We start from the raw sequence: 21,349 nt of genomic DNA on the forward strand, positions 1-21,349 counted from the left end.
AAGTAAAATTAAATGACATCACAACTTTACAGTTTTCAAGATTAATGGATTTGTTGTGATTACAGTTTATGCAAAGTTAAGTCGATCAGGAATGTGGGAACATATTTAAGATTTTTTTTAAAATAATTATTTACAGGCAGCGATCCAGAAATGCAGTACTGGACATGTGGGTATAGAGGACTCTGCAGACGGTTCTGCTATGCTCAGGAGTACATCGTTGGTCATCACGGTTGCCCTCGAAGATACAGGTAAGACTGCTAAGATCAGAACCGTGCACAACATTGGGATATTTGTACTTTTATTGCAAATACAAAACTAAAGAAATGATTGCTGATTGTTAGACTTAAGCTAAGTTTTACCGTTCACATTTGCAGGTGCTGTGCTGTGCGCTCTTAGCACCTGCATGCACCAGCATGCGGCCGGACATCTTCAGTACAGCCGGCAGTTGGAATCCTGGTAACCGAACCCATTCTTCTGGATGAACCATTTTGACAACTTGACTGAATTATACCCACTCTTGGACTTCAAACATGCAGTGGAATCTGACAATTAGTGCTTTTGAAGTGGACTTTATTTAGTTAGATGTAGTTAGAATAGATCTGCAGCTGCAATCCTGTTGCTCATAGATCTCTTATTGTTGCCTGAAACTGAGTGTGGCTGACCCCGTATCTCACATTTAATAACATCAATGCTTTGTGAACAGTCAGTTGTACTCTCTGAAATGCAGTGTTGCCAATAAATGCATGCAAAATAAATTGACTGATGTTTTGGTTTGTTGCTGTTAGGATAATAATCACCATCAGCTTTAATTATACCGCCCAAATATGAGTCAAAGTAATTACTTCAATTTCCATGTTAAAAAAAAGCTCAAATATAGCGTAAACACTAACTCTGCAGCCCTTTATCGTCTGGACTTGGAAGCATGGAAATGGGTCCGGCATGCTTTTGCTCACCGCTGCACAGACATGACAACAACAACGGTCAAGTGACTGACCCAAATAGCTGTGATGGAACAGAGCTTTTGTGAATGAAGTGTTATGTCTTTTGTCTGCGTTAATGTCTGTCTGGAACAGACGGACGACGTCACAATCCACCATTCACGATTGCAAAGCAAATTCATTGTCGTGCTGTCTGCCTATCTCCGATCGGAAGGTCAAAGGTCTTTAGTGAATTTTTTCTAGGAAGTGACATGCCAGCTGGAAACGAATACACTCACCTTGGTTTGGGGAACAACATTACAGGACACATTGAAATACTGACATCTAGTAACCAAGAAACTGTATCATTCAAACAATTTGATATGTAGCAGAGCTAACGAAGCCCGGGTCTGAAGATGGTTGATGGCTGGCCTGGACTAGTAGGTGTTAAAGGCATGGATGCTATTTGTAAACACGGGCCGCTGTATTGTGCCCGGCATTGTCATCTGAGTGGAATCTTTGTGCTATTCAGACAGCGCAGCGTGACCAAACTACAAAAGGGGGTAACCCGCCACGAACCTGTTTACACGAGGCTGTCTGTCTTCAACAAAGCCGACAGCTTAAATGAGAAAGTTATCACAGGATGGATGTATTTTTAAACTGTGGCCGTGTAGAACTGTATCACTGCAGAGGAACAAGGGGTTAAAGATGCTGTGAGGAGGAATCACAGACACATCCTAATGCAGCGCAAGTCCTGCTGAGGGGTGCAGTCCCTCAAGTCTTATCAAAATAGTTATTCATTAGAGAGAAAATCAGAAATCCGACACTTGACTGTAACAATAGTGTCTTGACTACAAAAGTTAACATGCCTGTTCTAATTTGCCCTTTAAATTTGGGTTTACTTTAATGGTATCATTGTGTATGTTTTGATCTATTGCCATTGTTATATTGTTGCTCATAATACCATAGAATGATGTAATCATAAATCATTAAACACATGGCATACTAAAGAAATGTGCAAAAGCATCAATGATGATCATTATCTTATACATATATACATTTTAGAATACAGTATATAAATACCATTTGAGCATTTATTCATATAAACCTATCATGTACACGTTTTTTAAGTATATCTCCTGCTTTGGCATTAATAGTCAGAGCTAAAAATAAATAAAAATAAGTCAACAAAATAAAATGATCTCTAACTCACCAGCCTGACCATAAAAAAAACAACCTGTTTCCATCTTCCAGTTCCTCAACTATAAAGAAAAAGAGACAAACATCGGAGGAATCCAGACTTGTCCTGAAACCACTCGGCTGTTGAGATAAATGGTGAATCTTCAGTGAGTCAGAGCACTCCAGAGAATATTTTCTAAAAGGACCTTTGTGTTGACCAGTCTCACAGGCCTTCTAATGTCATGAGTGTACCTTTACAACCACAAAGGCCTGACTGATGGAGCGCTGCAGACGGTTGTCCTGGTAGGTTCCCTGTTAAAGGATCTGAAGCTCTGTTATAGTTCACCTTTCAGTCTTCCGTCACCTCAACGTATAGCAAATGTTTCTACACCTCCTCAAGTCTCTTTCTCACTGCAATCGCCTGAGCTTGTTTCCTTTACACTTCTTTTGGTTTTTGCTCTGAAATTTGTATATAACATTAAGGAAACAAGTCAATGTACAGCGTCACAGCGTTGATGAGCATGAGTCATGTCTGTAAATGAATAACGATTGTGTGTGCGGTCGCTCTTGGCACAGTAATAATACATTTTAAATTGAGTATTTCTAACCACAGGAATGAAGACGGATGAATACTTACTGATGCCATTGTGACGCACAACAATAACATCTGTTCAGTAGTTTGCAATCCATAACAATAGCCCTGCAATAAACGCAATCATTGGGATGCTGTTGTATTGGCTTGTATTATCATGTACAGGCTTTGTCATTTGTGTTCACATCCTGAGCCAACCAGACTTTGGATTGTAGGTCTTTGTGTCTGATCATCACTTAGACTTTTATAGGGAATCATAAACTGCATGATATAACAATTCCCTTTATACAGGAGCAGAACACGTACAGGAATAGATCACGCGGTTGCCCTTCCCACATACGAGAAAAAGTCTCCTGGTGACATCAATCAACCTGACCCGTTTGCAGATGAAAAGGATGGATTTACTTTTAAATTCACCGCTTCCTTCAAAGTAGGTCACTCACCTCTTTAGAGACGGTGTGACGATCGCCTCAATGAGATCATCTACGGGTAGAACTCAGCCACTTGTTGCTCATCAGAGCGGCTTTTGAAGATGTGGAAGGATCCAAAATGCTGAATTACAGAACCACACAATAGAGCTGTTCAAATGGTACAAAAATCACAACAGTTTTTTTTTTCCTCCAGAAAACTGATTCTAGGAAAGTTGTAAAACATCAACTGCAAAAAAAAGTATTAAAGTAGTTTAATTCAGTCAATTCAGTGCAAATTCAACACCAAGAGGTGAATTTTAGCGCCTTTGAAAATAAGAGTTTATGCATTTTTGCAGTACATAAAGATTTACATCTTTTTGTTTGAGATACCCAGTTTTACTATTTTAATACATTTGTAGAACAATTTTATGTTCTTCCATCTTAGACAACTTCTAATACATGAGAAGCAGATATGAAAAATGTAAGTATGACCACCGTTTTGTTACAGCTTTGATGAGTTTGTGACAAAATATTTGATCAATATTTGATTTCTGATGCTGCTCAGTTCTTACAATCCGGTTGTATCTGCAGGTTTTAAAGATGAGCGATCACGGAACATATCTCTGCTAAAGTCTCTGGGATTTGAGTGATTAGGTCGAGTTAAACTTTAGAAGCATAGTGTTGAATGTGTAGTTTATCGTCTCTGGCATCCGCAGGTCTTTTGCAGAATTACTAAATTATCTGCATATGATTGTTTAATAAAACCCAGAAAAGCGTTTTCTCTCAGCAAAAAGCCAGATAACAAAATGTTGTAATTCATGAAATAGAATGCTTTTTGGCTGGCTTTAAGGGCAGAATTACAAAAGAGCAAATATCGCACAAAACTGTGTTGTACACAACTAGAACACATCTGAAATAGCAATATTTCTCACCTGCATTAAACCATGTTGAAACAAGGGTTTTTGTGTATTTTACAACCTTTTTTGTGTTATTAATAAACCTCAAGGGAAGTACAAAACTGTACACAGCTCTGTGTGTATATGTTGCGTTAAAATGTGAAGATACTGCTGCTGAGACAGTGAGGTGCAATCTTTCACATCAGTGACAAAGCACAAACTAGCTCTAAACTATTTGATTGTCTGAGGTAAAAACTAGAAATCTCTGATGAGTTAACTGAGGTTTAAGCCGGTTCTCCTTCAATCCAAAATGTAACCGGACGCTTCATGTTATCGGTTAATCGGCGCTCCACAACGTATGGAAGAAACGAGTTTAACGGAGAAAGTAATCAAATCTGTTTAACGTGTCAAACGAGGTGAAATAAGAGTGCGTCGACAACAACACTCCTTTCAAACAGTTTATAAAAAAATAAAGAGCCAATCTAACAATCCATGTGCCTGCCAGGACAGAACAAAGCAAACACATCGGAACTTTGCAATGTACATTTCCATTTGTTGTTACAGAGCTGGATTAGCGGTGCGTTTTAGGACAAAAACTCAGACTCACTCACGAATTGGCAGCGAACATTTGAAAAAAAAACAAACAAAAAAACATCCACTGGAAAATAACAAAAGCAGTTATGAACTCAATATCGACAACAGTAAAACAAATCTTTGCAAACGTATTTACATTGATCACTTACTAAAATAGAAACATATCTTTCCACCGTCTCCTCCACCAGTCACAATAAAACGGAAGATGTTCGCTCACAATGAAACGTTGGAGATGAGCAGTGCTCAGTGCACACCAGTAAAAACACACAACGGGCCTCTTAGGCCAAAGACTCAGATGGCATATTTGGTCAAATTCAAGAACAGAAGACCCATAAAATGTTTGGGCAGCGCTTCACTACAAACAGCATTTCAATTTGGTAAAAAAATCTTAAGGATAGGATTCATTACTTTTAGTAACAAACAATTGTCTACAAATATATAAAAAAAAAATGTTCAGCCTGACAGAAGTTCAGTCCAACTCTGGAGCTAGAAAGTGATTCTAACGCTGTTTAAATTATAGTGATGACCTCGTGATTTATACGGCATTAAAGCGACTGTAATACATCTTTAATGACAGGCCTCTGCTCTGTTATTGTTGACATTGTCAGTGACATAAAAAGGTAGGGCTGTGGCTTTACTGTCATTAAAACAATAAATCACTGCATGCTTCAGATTCACCTCAAACGAGTCACTGCGGTCTCTGTTCTGAATTATCCTGAGCTAAGCAGACACCCGGGTGTCAGCGCAGCTCAAATATGCCCCCCCGTCATTAGCACGGAGCATCGAAAAGGCCTAAAGAGCCCATGAAGTGATGTCACGTGTTCAAAACAGCCAAAACTGTTTCATGGAACATATATGAATCAGATTCTGAACTTTCCTTTAGGGATTTAACGTTTAGCTGACGTCAGGTTTCAGACACAACACTAAGTATCTTTCATGGTGGTAGTAGGCCTGCTAAAACTACACAATGTCACGTTGTACCTAGACCATGTTATAATGACAGAATTTAATATGTGATGACTCATCATGACACTTTTAAGGGACCAAACAGACAAACGGTGGCTGCACATTTGGGTAAGCATTCACTATTTCACTGGATGTTTTGGCTGTTTTGAGTGAAACACTTTTCACTTCATGGCGTCTTAAGTTTGTGCAATTTAGGACGTTTTCATTTTGTCCTTTTCAAACATTTTCACAGCTCTGTGACAGCTTAACGTTAATTCAGCTCTGAGGCCTACTTTGCAATAATGACAAAACAAACTATATATTAGGGTTGGAAGATGGGACAAATACATCAGCTACTAGCGACAGACTGAAACTATGCCCAGTGGAATTAGTTTGACTGTTATAAATTCACAAAAATATGTGCATTTATACGTGTGTTGTGATGGGATTTAAGGCTTCAAACATGATGCAGATATTTAACCATTAAGGGCACATTTATATGGCATCTACAGCAGTTTTTGGAGCCCGCAGAGTGTCCTACAGAACACATAACCTGCACTCTAGTGTGGCCTTCTAGAGACATCATGCCAGACTGTTTAATGGCTTTGTAATTCAGTTGCAACACACACAGTTGGTCATATGGAGCTGATGTAGTGAACACACCATCAATCACCTGCTAAAGTGGTGATGGTGGACGCCCTAATCGGCCAACCCTAATACGTATAACGCATGGTGATGTGGTGGCACAGAACAAAGTTATAAAAGTAAAAGATATATGGCCAAAGATTTTGCAAACATGTTATGGCCGTGCATCGTTAGCACTCGGCTAGTCCAAGGAAATGATCGGATGAGCACCTCTTCCAGTCGGGCCGAGCTGTAATGTTTGGCTCCAGGTTACACTTGGCGGAGTCCTATCCCAGCTCACTCCACACCGTTTAAGAATTTGTAGTCGCAGAGGATTCTGATAGGCTCCTCCTCTCGGCAGAGCTCATCTTTTACGAAATTAATTCCACATTTTGGTCCTCATTCTCCTTTCTGAATTTCATCGTCAGCATCTGAAAAGCTGGCGCTACCGTGAAGGACTCGGGTGGTTCCTTGCGGTCCGGGGCGGCTGGCTTTGCTTGTGTGTATGTTGGTGGCTCGGGCTACTCACATTCAATGATCTTCAAGGCAGGAGCGGTCATTTGTGAAACAAGTAGATTGGCCTCTGAAAACCTGTTGTGATGAGAGAGGGGGGGGTAAATATGTTGGAAATGACATCAAGCTAATGTGATGAATAACATGCAATGCATCCATTTGCTCTGACAAATGAGTGAATTACCTCTAATTGAACACTTGGGGGCCCCAAGGTACTCAGAACTGGTGAAGCCCACCTCTGTTGTGAGGTACGACGCAAACTGCTCAGGTCTGAGGCGGATGCTGTGAAAATTCCTCCCAATATTATCCTGTCGAATGAGAGGGAGAACAAATACTTCAATCAATCAAACCAGGCTTTTAAAATCACCAATACACCTGCTAAATCCCAGGTATATTTATTTGCATCATCAGCCCCCGTCATCTTAGTTTCCTACCGACAGCTTCTTCCTCCTCACGTAGGACTCCCAGGGCTGTGGCTCCAGGATGAACATGCCTCCGGGACGGAGGTGTCGGTAGACTCTCTTGAAGAGCCGCTTGAGGCCGCAGTCCCCCCAATTCAGGTGAACCCACTTGGTAACGCTCAGGCACATGACCACGTCGTACTCTGGCCGCTGAGTCACCAGAAGATTATCGTTCTCCAGGACATAATTGGCCTGAAAGGAGAAAAAGAGGTGTGGTGAGGAAAACACGGCCTGGAATGAACAAACTATGTTGTGCTCCTCAGCACTATGACTGAACCAGTAAAACGTGAACCCTATAGCTATTATTTTGGTGTTTATTAGACGCATATCTCACTGAGCAACAGATGTAATTTCAACATTGTCTCTAAGCTTCAGCTCTGTTATAGATCAGGATTTATTACACAAAGCCAAGCTTTAAACCATATTTTAAAAACATTCATACATATTTAAAAATGCATAAAACCTTTAAATATTCACATAAGCACTGCACACCCACAGGATTACAGTATCACTGTAAATTCTTTGTCATTTTCACAGGTTCTGTTTACTCACATCCCACAATACAATGTTACATTTAATATACGTCTATTAGGGGCAAAATTGAAGGCGATCATTTGCGAAGACGTAGGCCTTTGTAACTATTTTGAAGTATGTCCGAATTCGTATGTTGTGATCGGGCCTAATTCAGATAACCTCAACCACTTGGCCGTGGCCTCAAGAGGGCCATCTAGTGGACCGCGGAGGTACCGCCAAGTGGTTAGCTCGATACCGGGGCAGATTTATTAAACAAATAATCGGCGGCATGACATTTCTCCCTCAAATCCATCTTGTACTGTGCCGGCTGAGGGGGCTCGGGCGGCCGTCTTGAGGCTTTTCACGCCTTTAAAAAGATAAGCTCTGTGCTGCACTGCCATTATCTCTGATGCTTGTAGCGAGGAGGAGGCGGTTATCGATTATGTTCATGAAACACTACGGCATCTGCATCTCACCAATTCATGTAGCGGCCTACACAAAGCCTCTAAGGCACAAGGCCAGTGGAGTGAAGAAACTGAATGGAAATTAGCACAATTAAAAAGCTTTTTTGTTTTTAAGAGAAACGCTGTTGTTAACATTTGTAAAATATTCAACCACGGGTGGCACTGACAGGCTGATGGCATTATAAATGCTTCCAGCCACATTACAACATCAAGAGGGTGAAAAGGACAGCTTCCTCTTTACTGCTTCCATCTTTCACTTCTTAAAATCACTGGCAGCTTCAGGGCACAGTAAGCTTCTGGTTAAAAACACACAAAGAGGAGTCCAATAGATAGAAAAACTTAATAGTGGACAAAGTAAAGATAAATGAGACTGATAAATGATTGCTTTATACATCTGTATTAACTTATAAAAAGGGGGAGAAACCTGTGTTCTTTTAACTGGGAGCAGAGCAGACTTTTGTTGAGAAGAAAAAACAAAATATATTAAAACAACAACAAAAAGTTGTGAAGATGTGTCCAGGATCTACTGCACGTGTTTCAACTATATACCTTTGTAGGCTAAATGACAATCATTTTAAAATTGACTAATAAACTAAAAGTATACTCAACTGAAAATATCAACATGTATTCAATTACAAGGCCAACTTGCATGCAATTCAAAACCGGTAAGTTAATACGATATGTATCATGTCCAGATGAGCTACATAGTGCAATCTGTATGCTATATTTGAACCGACAATGCTATCCCTAATCTAGAGGCAGGAGAACAATCACTATCAACAGATTCCAGGGAGAATATGTGGTCGCACAAGATGTATAACACAGGAACCTCATTCATGCTGCCATCTTACCTTGATGAAGGACACATTTGAGGGGAACTCTCCGGGCCTTGGGGTGGATGTTTCCGTTAGTGGGGGTGCAGCGATGGGACCCCTGGAGATCCGTAGGGACACGGGGAAAGAGCAGCTCACAGAGTGATCAGCGGGAGGCGAATCGCAGTCTTCCTGCTCCATGTGCTCCGTTTTGCCGACCTGCCTCTGGGTCCCTACCTCGTCTGTGCGGCAGGAGCCATTGTCATTTCCGGCCTCTGCAGGGCCACTTTCTCCTTTCACAGATTTCCCGTTTTCTTCCCTGCTCTCGGCGTCATTGTGCTTCTTGTCTGCGTGACTCTCGCCTCCATTCCTCTCCCCCGGCTTGGTGCTCTTTTTCTCCTGCATTGCATGCCTGGCCTCCTGGGTCTGCAGTTCAGACAGATAGTGTCTGATGTTCTTACGAGCGGCGTGTACCAGACCACTGTCAATATCCAGGCCCAGTATGCGGGCAGGTCTTAGCATTTTGGCAACATAGAGCGTTAGGTGGCCCGAGTTGCACCCCAAATCCAGAACATCTTTACCCTCAAACCATTCTGGGCGAAGCACACGTACCCGCGCGTCCTCACTGGCGCCGGGGTTGCGGTAGCCATAATACTTGTTGTAGTTCCCATACTGAAACTTCTTCTTCTGCTGCTCCTTCGCCTGGTTGTGGGACTGCTGGCGACCTCCTGGCACGGTTTTGGTACCACTCCTTGGTGTGTGGAAGGACTGAGGATTTCTCGACCCCCCTGTACCGAAACTCCTCTCTCCACATCCTGACCTTCCAATGGGCGTAGAATGGGTCACGGGGGTCTCCGTTTTACCGGAGTTGCGCCTACGCTTGCGTCTGCTTGTGTGCTGGTTTGTTGCCCCTGATATGGAGGAATCTTCTATAGATACAGATGTCATCTCCTCCTTGCAGTTGGCTGAGTTGTCGGCCGAGTGCTCATGGGAATCCTCCGTGACGCTGGAGAAACTGCTGGACTCTTTGGAGACATCTAGTGCAGAACACGAGGCTAAAATACCTGGAAGCGGCATGGAGGTGCTAGTTTTAACCTCACTTTTTCCTGATTCTGAGAGGCTTACCTGTGCGGTTGAAATCCCACTACCACCACCACCAGCCCCACTCCCTCCTCCTCCTCCATGGTGTCTGTTGCGATGTCTCTTCCGACCACCACTCTTGAAGGGGGACACCATGAAGCTACCGTCTGCGCTGTTAAGGTTCAGCGGATCCGTGATGTCTCTGGGGATGAGGATCTCCACCGGGTCTCGGCTCTTTGCTGGCAGCGGGGAGGATTTGGGCGTCTCTGCATTAAGAGCCCTGTTGACCTCCTCGTCCAGCAGGCTGTTGAGATTCAGCGGGTCAAAAATGTTCCCACCCAGGAGGAAGTTGGTCGGCAGAACGGAGTCACTCTCGGAGTTGGCCCTTCGTCGCCGCTTGCCAGATGTCGGATGCTTGAAACTAGAGTTTGCCGTGTTGCGGCGCTTCGCTAGCTTTGTTTGTTGGGGTTGTTTGGAATGATGAAAGCTGTTCCTGCGATTGATGTTGTTCTCGTTCCCTCTGGCTCCCTGTCCAGCATCGTCCGAGTTGGTGAGCACGTCAGTCGTGCCGCTGTGTTTCGGTGAGGCTTCAGTGCCCGAGACCGGACAGGCGGCTGCAAAATCCGGGGTGGCTGCGGTACCCTCCACCATCACGGATACATTGCTGTAGCCTCCAGTGCATTCTGAGAGCTGCAGGGATGAAGTTGAGCTGGCATGTGGACTGCCAGTTTTTACAGTGTCCTCGTCAACAGACATCTCTTTTGGTTTTCAGGGCTGATGCAGACATGGAATGGATTTTTTTTTTCTGGATCTGAAAGTCACAGAAAAAGATCGGTCAAATAAAATAAATAAAAAAATAGCACAAATCCTTTTAAAGTATAGTTAACAATGTTGAGGTGCAACATTTTATTGCTGCAATACAAAGTCACATAAACCAACAAATATTTAAATATGTTTCCGAGATTCTCAAAAGACCAGGGTCACTTTTAGTGCACGTGGTTCAATAGCTTTGTATTGCAGTAAGAGGATGAACCAGATGACCCCATTACCTTCCACTCATATCTGAACATACAGGTAGAAGAACAACAAAAGTCTCCGTTTTAGATGCAAAGTCTCTTGCACTAACGTTACGCCATTATCAGATTAACTCTGACATCTTGAGCGTGTCTCCTCACTACTCAGGCGTTAACATTAACTGACCTGAAAAGTTTAGGAGTCCCCCTGTGTCGGACAGTTATCTAGTTAGCATGATGCTAGCTCCTAGCTTCTCTCTCGCGGGCCACAACACTGAAACGTCGACTAAACGTTCGGCTCCACTCCGGCCACACACAAAAAAAGAGCCGTTAATAGACAAACCGTCACGTACCCACCTCGATACGCTGCTGTACGACTCCCCCGAAAAAGAGTCACATTCAACGATACTATCTAGCAGATGGCCACCTCTACGCAGTCAACAGTGTAGTCACCATCAAAGTAACAGTCTCACCTCTCAGCTCTCCCCGCCTCCGGCCGGACTGTCACTGCCGCGCGCGCTCGCTCTCGAGTCGAGCTAACGTGTTAGCGTAGCTTAGCACGCGAGCGTCCACATCAACACAAACGGTGGCGAGACCACGCGAACGCGCAAGTTAACGCGTGCTAGCCTGTCCGCGGTTTAAAAGACTCCCTCTGTCTTCCAAACTGTCTTGTAGACTTCTTAGTCGCCCAGTGTCGGGCAGGTTGGTGAATAAATTATTCCATTCGCGGATAGAGTCGGCATGGCGGCGCATCCGGGCTCCGAGCTGTAGTCCAGGATGAACCTGGGCGGAGATCTGTGTGACTGGGAGGAGGAGAGACCTCGATATTATAATGAGCCTCACTGATCCCCATGCGAGGAAACATTAAGGCTGCAGCTACCGATTACTTCCCCTGTCGATTAATATATAAACTATTGTTCAAAATATATTTGGTATGAAATAGAGGAAAGCTGCAAATCCTGTGAAACTGTGAATGTTTTTGCATTTTCCATAGTTTATCAACACAATTGTTGACTTATCGCTCCAGTCCTAACATCACATTACATTCAGAATTCAGAACCGTTTAATTGCCAAAGTATGTTGCACATACAAGGAATTTGACGAGGTCTATGGTGCATAATATTACTACATCGTAATAACTGTTTTAATATACTTTCAACGCAAAATGTAGCCACTTTGCATATCTATGAGTAGGCCTGTAAACATATACTATTTAATTGCAGGGTAACACATCTCTGACAAGCAGGAACAAGTTATTTCTGAATATTCTAATTGTTATTTGAACATGTTTCAATAAATTGTTGCACAGCAGTTGCAGAACAAAGTAAGAAAGAATAAAGGTGCCAGTTTAAATATGTCAATAAACAATTATACTGAGATGTTCCACAACAACTGTCATTTCTAGTGTGTGTTAATAAATGTAATGTTCAGACATGACTAAAGACTATAGAAGTTATTGTTTCAGGGTGATTTCAAGCAGCCACAACAACATATACAGATTGCATCTTGCAACAGTGTTAAGGTATCTCCATCTTTTTTTACACTTTTGTCTGCATAGTTGCAGGAGTGACCTGTGTAATGTGTATGCAACTTGGTAAGGTTGCACATAAAACCATTGCCAAATTATGGATGTTGCTCTAAACCTAAAGACGACCCGGTTAATCTGTTAACCACAGCAGCACAGCCATGGATCCACAAACCAGCTGTTGGTGCTTTAGTTTTGATGACACCCCACTAGACCACAGGCCTCAATCTACCAACAAGGTAGGTTTGTTCACCCGTTTATATAAAGCATGAGCCTGAAATTGGAGCTCTGGATGTGAACTAAGAGGCCATTGTTGCTGAGGTAGCAGGGCGGCTTCTTGTCCATCACACAATTGTGTTCGTTCACCACAACATTGCAGTAGTTGACAGGACTTGATAAAGGCCGATGTTGAAGATCCAGAGTTCTGGTTTTGTGTATTGGCCAGTACGGCTGAAGCCAAACAAATTCTCTACATCATCAGAGCTTTTATTTGACCCACCTGCCATCTGAATCTTCACCGCCTAGTGGAGAGAAATTAAAGTTTTACACCTTATTGTTATAGATAAAATACTTTTATACAAGCTACATGCTTTATGCATGAGTCACCGCTTATACGTCTATGTGTGTTCTTGTAAAATGCCATATTTGTAACATTATAATTACAAATATAACAAGAGAGTAATGGCAAACACAATGATTTATACTCTCAATATTTTGGCTATTTTTTCAGCCCTAAAGTATGACAGTGATTGATGCAAAAATAGTTGAAAATATTTGGGGAACAAGGCATGGTACGATGGTAAGGAGTTACATTTTGACTATGTCAGCAGCACAACTTTTCCTTTTAAATTCAGGACATCTAAATATGCTGGAGATGCTAGCTGTACTCCAAGTCGCCACTAGGGGGAGACAAAATATGATCTTAAAAACGTACTTCATGAGACACCTACAGAAATGTCCCTTAGCAGCATCTCAATACTCTCTCTCTCCCTTTTGTGCTTTAATTTATTATTTTGTAATCATTAAAGTGCGCAGCTGTTATCATAATGATTTAATTAGTGCATTGCTGCAAATACAAATGTTGTAGTTTAGCTTTCCCAATAGGTTTATTAGTTTAGTTTATTTTGAAATAAAAAGGAAGATATTTCTTTTTCAGAGAGTAATTTTGTGGTCATGAGAAATTCTCACATTGTGGTTGCTATGACTAATAGAGTCAAAACAACAGCGCAGGCTCATTCCACCCAGAGAGAGGCTCCAGTCGGCAGCTGCAGCAACAGGAGTGTTTATGTTTTTAGGTAAAAGATGTCTCCAGTGGAAAGAAAGGAAAACACTACCAGCCAGTTTCTCTATTGATGCCACAGGCTGGAATTTTTTGACACGCCAGCTTTTTCCAAATCATCAAAGGTTTCATAATGTACTGAGAAATAGAGAAACAACTTAACCAGGTCCAGAAAGTTATCTGATAGCTGATGCTAGATTTGTTTTTCTCTTTTTACAACATATACACTCCCAAATAGCAATTGCTAAGTACTCTAACTGCTTTAACTCTGGCTTTTAAAGTGTCCATGGCCAGCTGCAGATTACATAAAAACACAGTCTCAAGTTAAATCAGAGATTTATGCGATAAATAAAAAAACATTTTATTGATTCAACCACCTGCTGGCATTTAAACTTAAGGGTGTAATTGAAACATAAAAAGAGACATCATTTGACTTTTTCACTCAAAAAGTACAGCAATCCTGTAGCCACACAAATAACAAAATACTGTTTATAGTAAAAACCTAAAATATGTTCCTTTTACCCATAATGCTGTAATACAAAGATAGCTCTGAGTCACTTATTCTTGGAAACTAACATTGCACATGCAAAATGAAATTTCCTAAAGTGAGGGACTGCAAGTCTTAAATATGAATAAGCGGAGACGGGACTGTTTTCTTTTTTCAAACAGGATGCTCACGTTTGATGTTATCTGCTGTTCAGTTGACAGCTTGCTCCTAATTGGGTTCCACATCAGCACCACAGACTTTGGTAAATGAGTCACCCCCTCTCTAATCTCTATGGAAGAAGGGAAAATAGGAGACAGGGTACCTGTCCCCCCCCCCCCCCCCCCCCCTCCCGCCTCTGTCCCTCTCTTTTCTCATGTTAATGGGGGTGCCGTGCTCGATCCCGGGCACCATCTGCCCTTCCTCGGGGTCTGGGCCCCAAGCACTCCAGACGTGTCCTATTGTTTGCGTGTGTCCAAGCAGAAAGTGGTGAGTACACATGGTTCTTGTGGCCCAAAAGGCTCCTCCATCAAGAGCACGAGCCTGCTGTTCATTAGCCTACATGTGACGGAGGGAGGGGGCTGCTCGCGTGCCCCGTGTGCAGCAACATCAGCGGGATCCACCGCTTGTTCTGCTTGTGTGTGAGGTCATTGTAAGTAACCGTTAGATCGACAGGCCAACATGCTCTGTAAAGTAGCACATTATATGAGAGATGATGTGCTCTGAACGTGAAGCATAAATCATTCAAATATTGTCAAAATGTATTGATAAAGTGTGCTTTACAGATGGACAAACAAATGTATTTAGACAGTGATGATGCAAACCTCCCAACACAACAATCTGTGCAAAATAAATACCTTTTATACTTAACTTGAAATAAATAGCACACCACAAAAAAAAAAGGTGTCTGTTGTGTAATAGGACATAGAAGTTCTGTAGATACCCACAAAGTGTTTTTTGGAGTCACAGATCCGACAGTAAACCCTTCACACTGTGAACTGAAGGGAGAGTGTATACGGTGCCTTCCTTGAGCTAAAGAATAGTGTCTGAGATGTGACAGATGGATGAATGAACTTAAGGATGGAGACCAAACCATGGCTGCCCTTTCTCAATTTCATTACTGAGGGGAGGGGGGGGGGGGCTGCGATCGAATGACAGATCAAAATGTAATTTGCAATCCTGGGAAGAATAATTGCAAACGTGCTGCGATAACCTTTGATATTAACTTACTTGATTACACACCAAATTATTCTGCAGGCCGAATGAAAAATTAAATCAACGTGGTAAATATTCAAAGTTAAATTAAGCACAATAGGCTGATAATGTGATCTCTGAGACCTGTGCAGAGCTTTTGGCTGAATGCATTTTAACAACTAAAAAGAAAGGTGTCTTTGGTGAAAATGCCCTCTTGAACAGATCAGTTTTGTCTTCTCTATTTGTGCAGCCAAGGTGTGAGCTCCTTGTCTGACTCATCTCTGAATCCTCATGTGAACTGACAAGATAACCTCCCAGTTACACACACACACACACACACACACACACACACACACACACACACACACAGACACGCCGATCATGACTTTCCATCGGACCTGCCCTCCTCATTTTCAAAACTACATGCTGCTGGCTGCATTGAGATTAGTTATTGAACTGTCCAAGCAAAGGGAAACAAGGCCGCTTCAGAGGCCCAGCACACAATAAGCCAGCTGTCATTGGGAGGGGCTTGTTCAGACCAGTTGTCATGGATGGGACTTCTGTGCTGTGTTGCTCTCTGAGAGCGGATAGGTGCTCCTGTCGTGCACTAATTAATATTGACACGAGGCTTGATTGAGGACAGAGTTAAAGTATTGAACACAGAAATGTCAGCGAAGGAGAAGTGAATATGGATAGTCTGTAAATATGCAAAGTGTGTGTACAGGATTGATTGAGACATAAAAACTGTGTTGTCGTTGGATTGTGCTACTGCATTTTTATAATACTTGTAATACCTGACCTTTATCACACACACACACACACACACGCACGCACGCACGCACGCACGCACGCACACACACACAAACCCCTCGCTCTATCACCCAGCGACCGCTCATTTGCCTGTTTTACATTCTAAGGTGTGTCTCTGAGCTTCTTCTTAGCCGCATCAGAGCTACACTGAATGATATACCTGTTGTGTTACACTGAAATAATATAGAACCAGAGTTGTTTTTTATATTTTAGGCAGTTTTTTCTGGCTATATCAGCAGTTACTGGCCTGTCTGACAGTGTACAACAGGAATAAAAACACAATTTGTCAAACATGCGATTGTGGCCTTTAGGCAGCGTACTTTTTCATGTTTTATTTAGTTATTAGTTCCAAGTATTTGTTCCGCCACCCTGTTTGTTAAACTCAGCTGTGTGTTAAACAGCATTTAAAATGAGTTAAGAGATTAATATTTTATACCTGACACATTTGCTCAAATTGCTTTTTAATGAATATTGCCATCCTACATCAACCAGCCTCATTTTAAAGCCCAAGATAATTCAAGTGTAAGAGGGATTTGTACATTGTAGATTTTACCGTCACTCAAACATCATAATAAAAATCCTCTAATCCCTCTTAAGAACAGATTTACCAGATTGAGTTACAATCCAGAGGTAATAGGATGTTGAGTTGGAAAAGTTTATCACCTGCGTGCGACCTAACATCATGTTAGACGAATGAAAACAAAGGCGCAGTCTTGAAATGTAGTGCAGCATCTACTTTGTCCAGGTTTCATATACATTTCTACATTGCTGCAGTTTAGACTGAATCATTTCCCTGGACAGCTGTGTGGAAAGATGTACACTACTGGGAAATGAATGCGTTTCCACCAGGATGTGATATTACCCTGAGTGCAAATAAAGTAGTTTTTATATCCTCCTATTTCATCAACACAAACATCTCTCAAATTGGTTCAGCATCACAGGCTATCATGCATTAGAATTACAGCAACCATACTCACAGTAAACACTTCACTCACAGCCATCAGACACAGCACAACTGCAAAACACGATGGTACTGATACTACCGCAGATTAACAGCGTGAGGAAGGGATTGTGTTTGATGGCATAAACTAGCAGTCATGATTTAAAACATATGGTAGCAGGAGTTAGAAGAATTGCTCCTTTTTAACCATCTTCTTTGAGCCAGAAAGTTGAAACATGGAACAAAGCTTACATTTAAAATCTTAAGTGCACAACATTAAAGTGCACAACATTAAACTGCGCTGTAATCTGTAATTACTGCATTTAGCTGTCAGCGCTTACATTACTAGACTTAATGAGCTCTTGTACACTGGCTAACCTATCAATAGGTTAACTGTGATCAGCAGGATAGAGGCCTACTAACCTCAATTTTATTCCTTTGGGGAATGTGCCAGCGCACACAAAAAGTATACTGTTTGTGGATGAAGCTGTAGCATGGATGAGCGTGACCCATTATCTTTTACACGCCAAGTTACCAGTGGAGGGCTTACAGAAGTTAATCTGATGTGGTCAAATGAAGAGCATTTAATACACTGTCCCTACCAGCCATCTCTCTTCTGTTTGATCCACCGACATCAGCACACTTAGAGCAATACTCTATAATGCTGCATATGCGGTTTGTTGGTGGGGTGTGTTTGTGCAATCTATTGTCTTTTAATCACCACATTTTGATCGTAAAAGGTAATGCAGATGTTTTTTCCTTTGATTTAAATGTGCTTGATTTTGTGAATATTACTGCTTTTTCGCAGAAAATACCCACTGTTATTAAGCAATAAAACTGCTGCATCATATTAAACCACAGTTTGAATAGATCAAACAAGCCTCAAGTGTCTTGTGTTCTTGAATTTAGTCAAAGAAACAGCAGTACTTGCAGCTTGGCGAATGAAACCAGCTGAAAACAAACTCCACAGTGTGCTTTCCTAAATTGCTCAACCTGCTGTCAGCATTAACAAAAAGAAAATTGCACAGTTGTTATCACAAGATATATTTTCGGGCACAGGTGAGAGATTTTATTGATCGCCGTAGCAGAAAGCAAAGTTTAGTTCACCCACACACTTCATCTCCTCCTCATATCATCATTTCCTGCGAGGCTTGTGTGTCTCTCTGAAGCTTCCCTCTACCTCTGCTCCCAAGGCACAGTGAGCTCTGCCATAATATGATAATCTAAACCATAATTCGATATGGTTTATACAGTAGAGATTGACTGGTGCTGTGATTATTTGATTCTGGACCAAAGAACCTATCATCTCAAATTTCTTCCTTCCATTTTGCAGAATGATACATTCTTCTTGGACTGATGAGGAAGGATAATCAGGAAATACTAACACACACATGAGCAGTGAAGACATTTTCCCAATTCATATTGAGAAAATTATATGATTATCTATTATTATTTATGGCTGGCCTTGCCGAGTTGGTAATCCAAAATTCGCTTGCAGACGAAATAGATTGAACTTGACTGCAAAGCTTCACTGCCATAAAATGAGAAAACTTTTTAATCACAAGCAGACACACTTTTCCCTCGAAGGCAAACATTTTACCACAGAACCACAGAACCAATAGGTGCTCAAATCCTTTATAAAGAACATTAGTTACTGTGCTTAGGCAGTGGTGTTTTGTGCTACATGCTAACATGCTCACAATGACAATGCTAACATGCTAGCAGGTGTCCTGTTCACCATGTTCACGATCTTAGATAACACATTGCAATGCCAACAATTGTCAATTAGAGCTACGCACAAAGTACAACTGATGCTGAACAGAGGTATGTGCTCATAAACCAAAGTATTGGGCTAATGGGGGACGTGAATATCTGTACCATATTTCGTAGCGATCACTTAAAACCATTAATCATCCAGAAACCATGAATACCTGTAATACATTTTGTGCTAATCCATCCATCACATGTGAAAACATTTCACTGGATAACTCAAAGCACTGACCTGCTGGCTCTAGACTAGATTGGACTAGTTTAGTATTTTCTCTGATTAGATAATTAGTCAGGATATATGTAGGTCATACACATGTAGGTTATAGAGGTTTCATTTTGACAGTAATTTTCTGAACTCTGCCCACAACATTACTAAATTCCCGACGGGGCTTATTGCAAATTGTCACCACAGAGATGTGCTCTGCCTCCCAGGATATTTATAGGATGCATTATATAAACCTGATCACTCACAGCAGCCTATGGATACTAGTAAATCATGCTCCTCCTCTCTGCAGCTGCAGGTTCTTCTGTCGGCTCCTCTGAGCTTTCAGCACCAAGCTTTAGGAAATGATCTGCCTTGAGTATTACTCGGCTAAGTTTATGAGTCACATCGTTAGCAGCATGTGGAATGGAGTTAATATTGCATCCATGTTAATGCAGCTGCTGGAACAGCTGGTGTTTGAGACACGAGACCAGATGAGGGGATATCATATGTCAAATCTAGGATGATTTTCGAGAGAGCAGGTATGGGTTCTCTAAAGGACAAGACAACAACACACATGGCTGTGAAAGGACACTGGCTAGTAGAAAGTCTGTGACCTTTCTAATCATTGTTGCATCACAGTTTGCTTCTTATAAAAAAGTATAAAACACCTGCTCATCTCCTGGAGCGGACTCAGCACGTTAATCCAGGTGAAACACATAATCCTGTGCTTATTTCACCTGTTAAATCTACTTGAATTTGCAAAATGAAGGTAAAATGAAAGGTTAGAGGAGGACTTAAGCATCATTTGGCTGACTTTCATTCAAGGAAGTGGTTATGTGTGTGTTATTTCTTTGTCAGGCTGGGGCCGCAGTCTGACCAGGGCTTCATGAATGTTAGAGCTGACCCTCTTGATTGGCTGAAGGAGGCTGACATGAAGTTCGCACAGCAACAGATGGGTTATGGTTAATGAAATAACAGCCCTTTATAACTCATTATACCATGACATTTACTCTGTAGTGGATGGCATGAACACAGCAGGCCAAAAGCAAACAAAACACTTGGATATTTGTGAATACAAAAGACTTGAATCGATCAAGCACTGAACCCTCACAGAGTTCCTCTTATTGTATTCTGCAGGTTTCATCCAACAACCTGTGAATTACGTTAATGGTGACCCTGAAATGGTGATATGGTTGAGGGTGTCCATGTGTTGGACCTGTGATGGACAGCTGACCCTGTCCAAGATATTTACATATCAGCCAAATGCCTGCTGGGGTAGCCCCACTGTGTCTCTGACTATTCAAAATTACAGTCACATGTACACATGCTGTCTTAAACTCATGGGAGGGTTAGATTGGAAAATATAACAAATAAGAGATCTGTATAGAATTTAGCTGAGAGGCCAATATCATCCAAATGTTTTTTTTGTTCATGCTTTAAATGCTTTGTCATATTGTGTTTTCGGAGCGCTTAACACCTTTTTGTATTAGCTGTGCTAACACAGCTCACTGGCTCTATGTAAGTGTACAGTGGATCATAATGTCTGCTGTCAGGAGTCGGAGCAAAACCTCCTCTCTGCGTGGAACTGCTGAACTGAATTTGCATCTCTCTTTCATGTCCATGTAGGCAGGATCTAATCAGGTCTCGCTAGTGCAACACCTGTGTGCCTGCAAAGCTGGAGAAAAACAATATCAGCGATATTAAAATCCCCGAGAGTTCAGAAAGTCTCATGATTGTATTCTATACAAACAAAATAGTTTCAAAGCTCCATCTTTTTTCTCTGGTTTTTCAGAATATATGCTTGCAATTTGTTTTTTAAAAAGCCCTCTTCTGATGTGACTAGAGGATCATGGTGGACGTTCTCGGTACCATCAGGTTCTCCATTTGAGGGAACACCGTCACAGAACAGTCGACATTACAGGGGTTGTCAGGACAACCAGCCATGATTCACAGAGCCTCGGATAGGCCTCCACCTTGGGCTTGAAGCACTTTCCATGAGGCTGAGCAGATGCTGTGCCAGTCAGCCAATCGCAGGTGAGAGAGAGGAAAAAGATGACATCATAGGCAAATTAGGGCAAAAGCAGCGAGGATTTTGGTTGTCGTCCCCGCCTGCTTATGAACCCAGTCAC

The 21,349-nt window shown here is 41.8% G+C and overlaps 1 protein-coding gene across 1 annotated transcript; it reads right to left on the minus strand.

The window, feature by feature from the left end:
• Positions 1–3,424: 3,424 nt before the first annotated feature.
• Positions 3,425–11,746, minus strand: mepcea (methylphosphate capping enzyme a). The gene is made up of 5 exons (XM_079171479.1): positions 11,487–11,746; positions 8,960–10,811; positions 7,105–7,323; positions 6,855–6,978; positions 3,425–6,748 (listed from the first exon to the last, which is right to left on the minus strand). Exons 2-5 carry the CDS (start codon positions 10,754–10,756, stop codon positions 6,714–6,716), a joined length of 2,175 nt encoding a protein of 724 aa, XP_079027605.1. The 5' UTR covers positions 10,757–10,811; positions 11,487–11,746; the 3' UTR covers positions 3,425–6,713.
• Positions 11,747–21,349: the final 9,603 nt, after the last annotated feature.

The sequence above is a fragment of the Pholis gunnellus genome (genome assembly GCF_910591455.1).
Source record: "Pholis gunnellus genome assembly, chromosome: 13".
In the NCBI taxonomy this organism is placed as follows: Eukaryota; Metazoa; Chordata; class Actinopteri; order Perciformes; family Pholidae; genus Pholis; species Pholis gunnellus.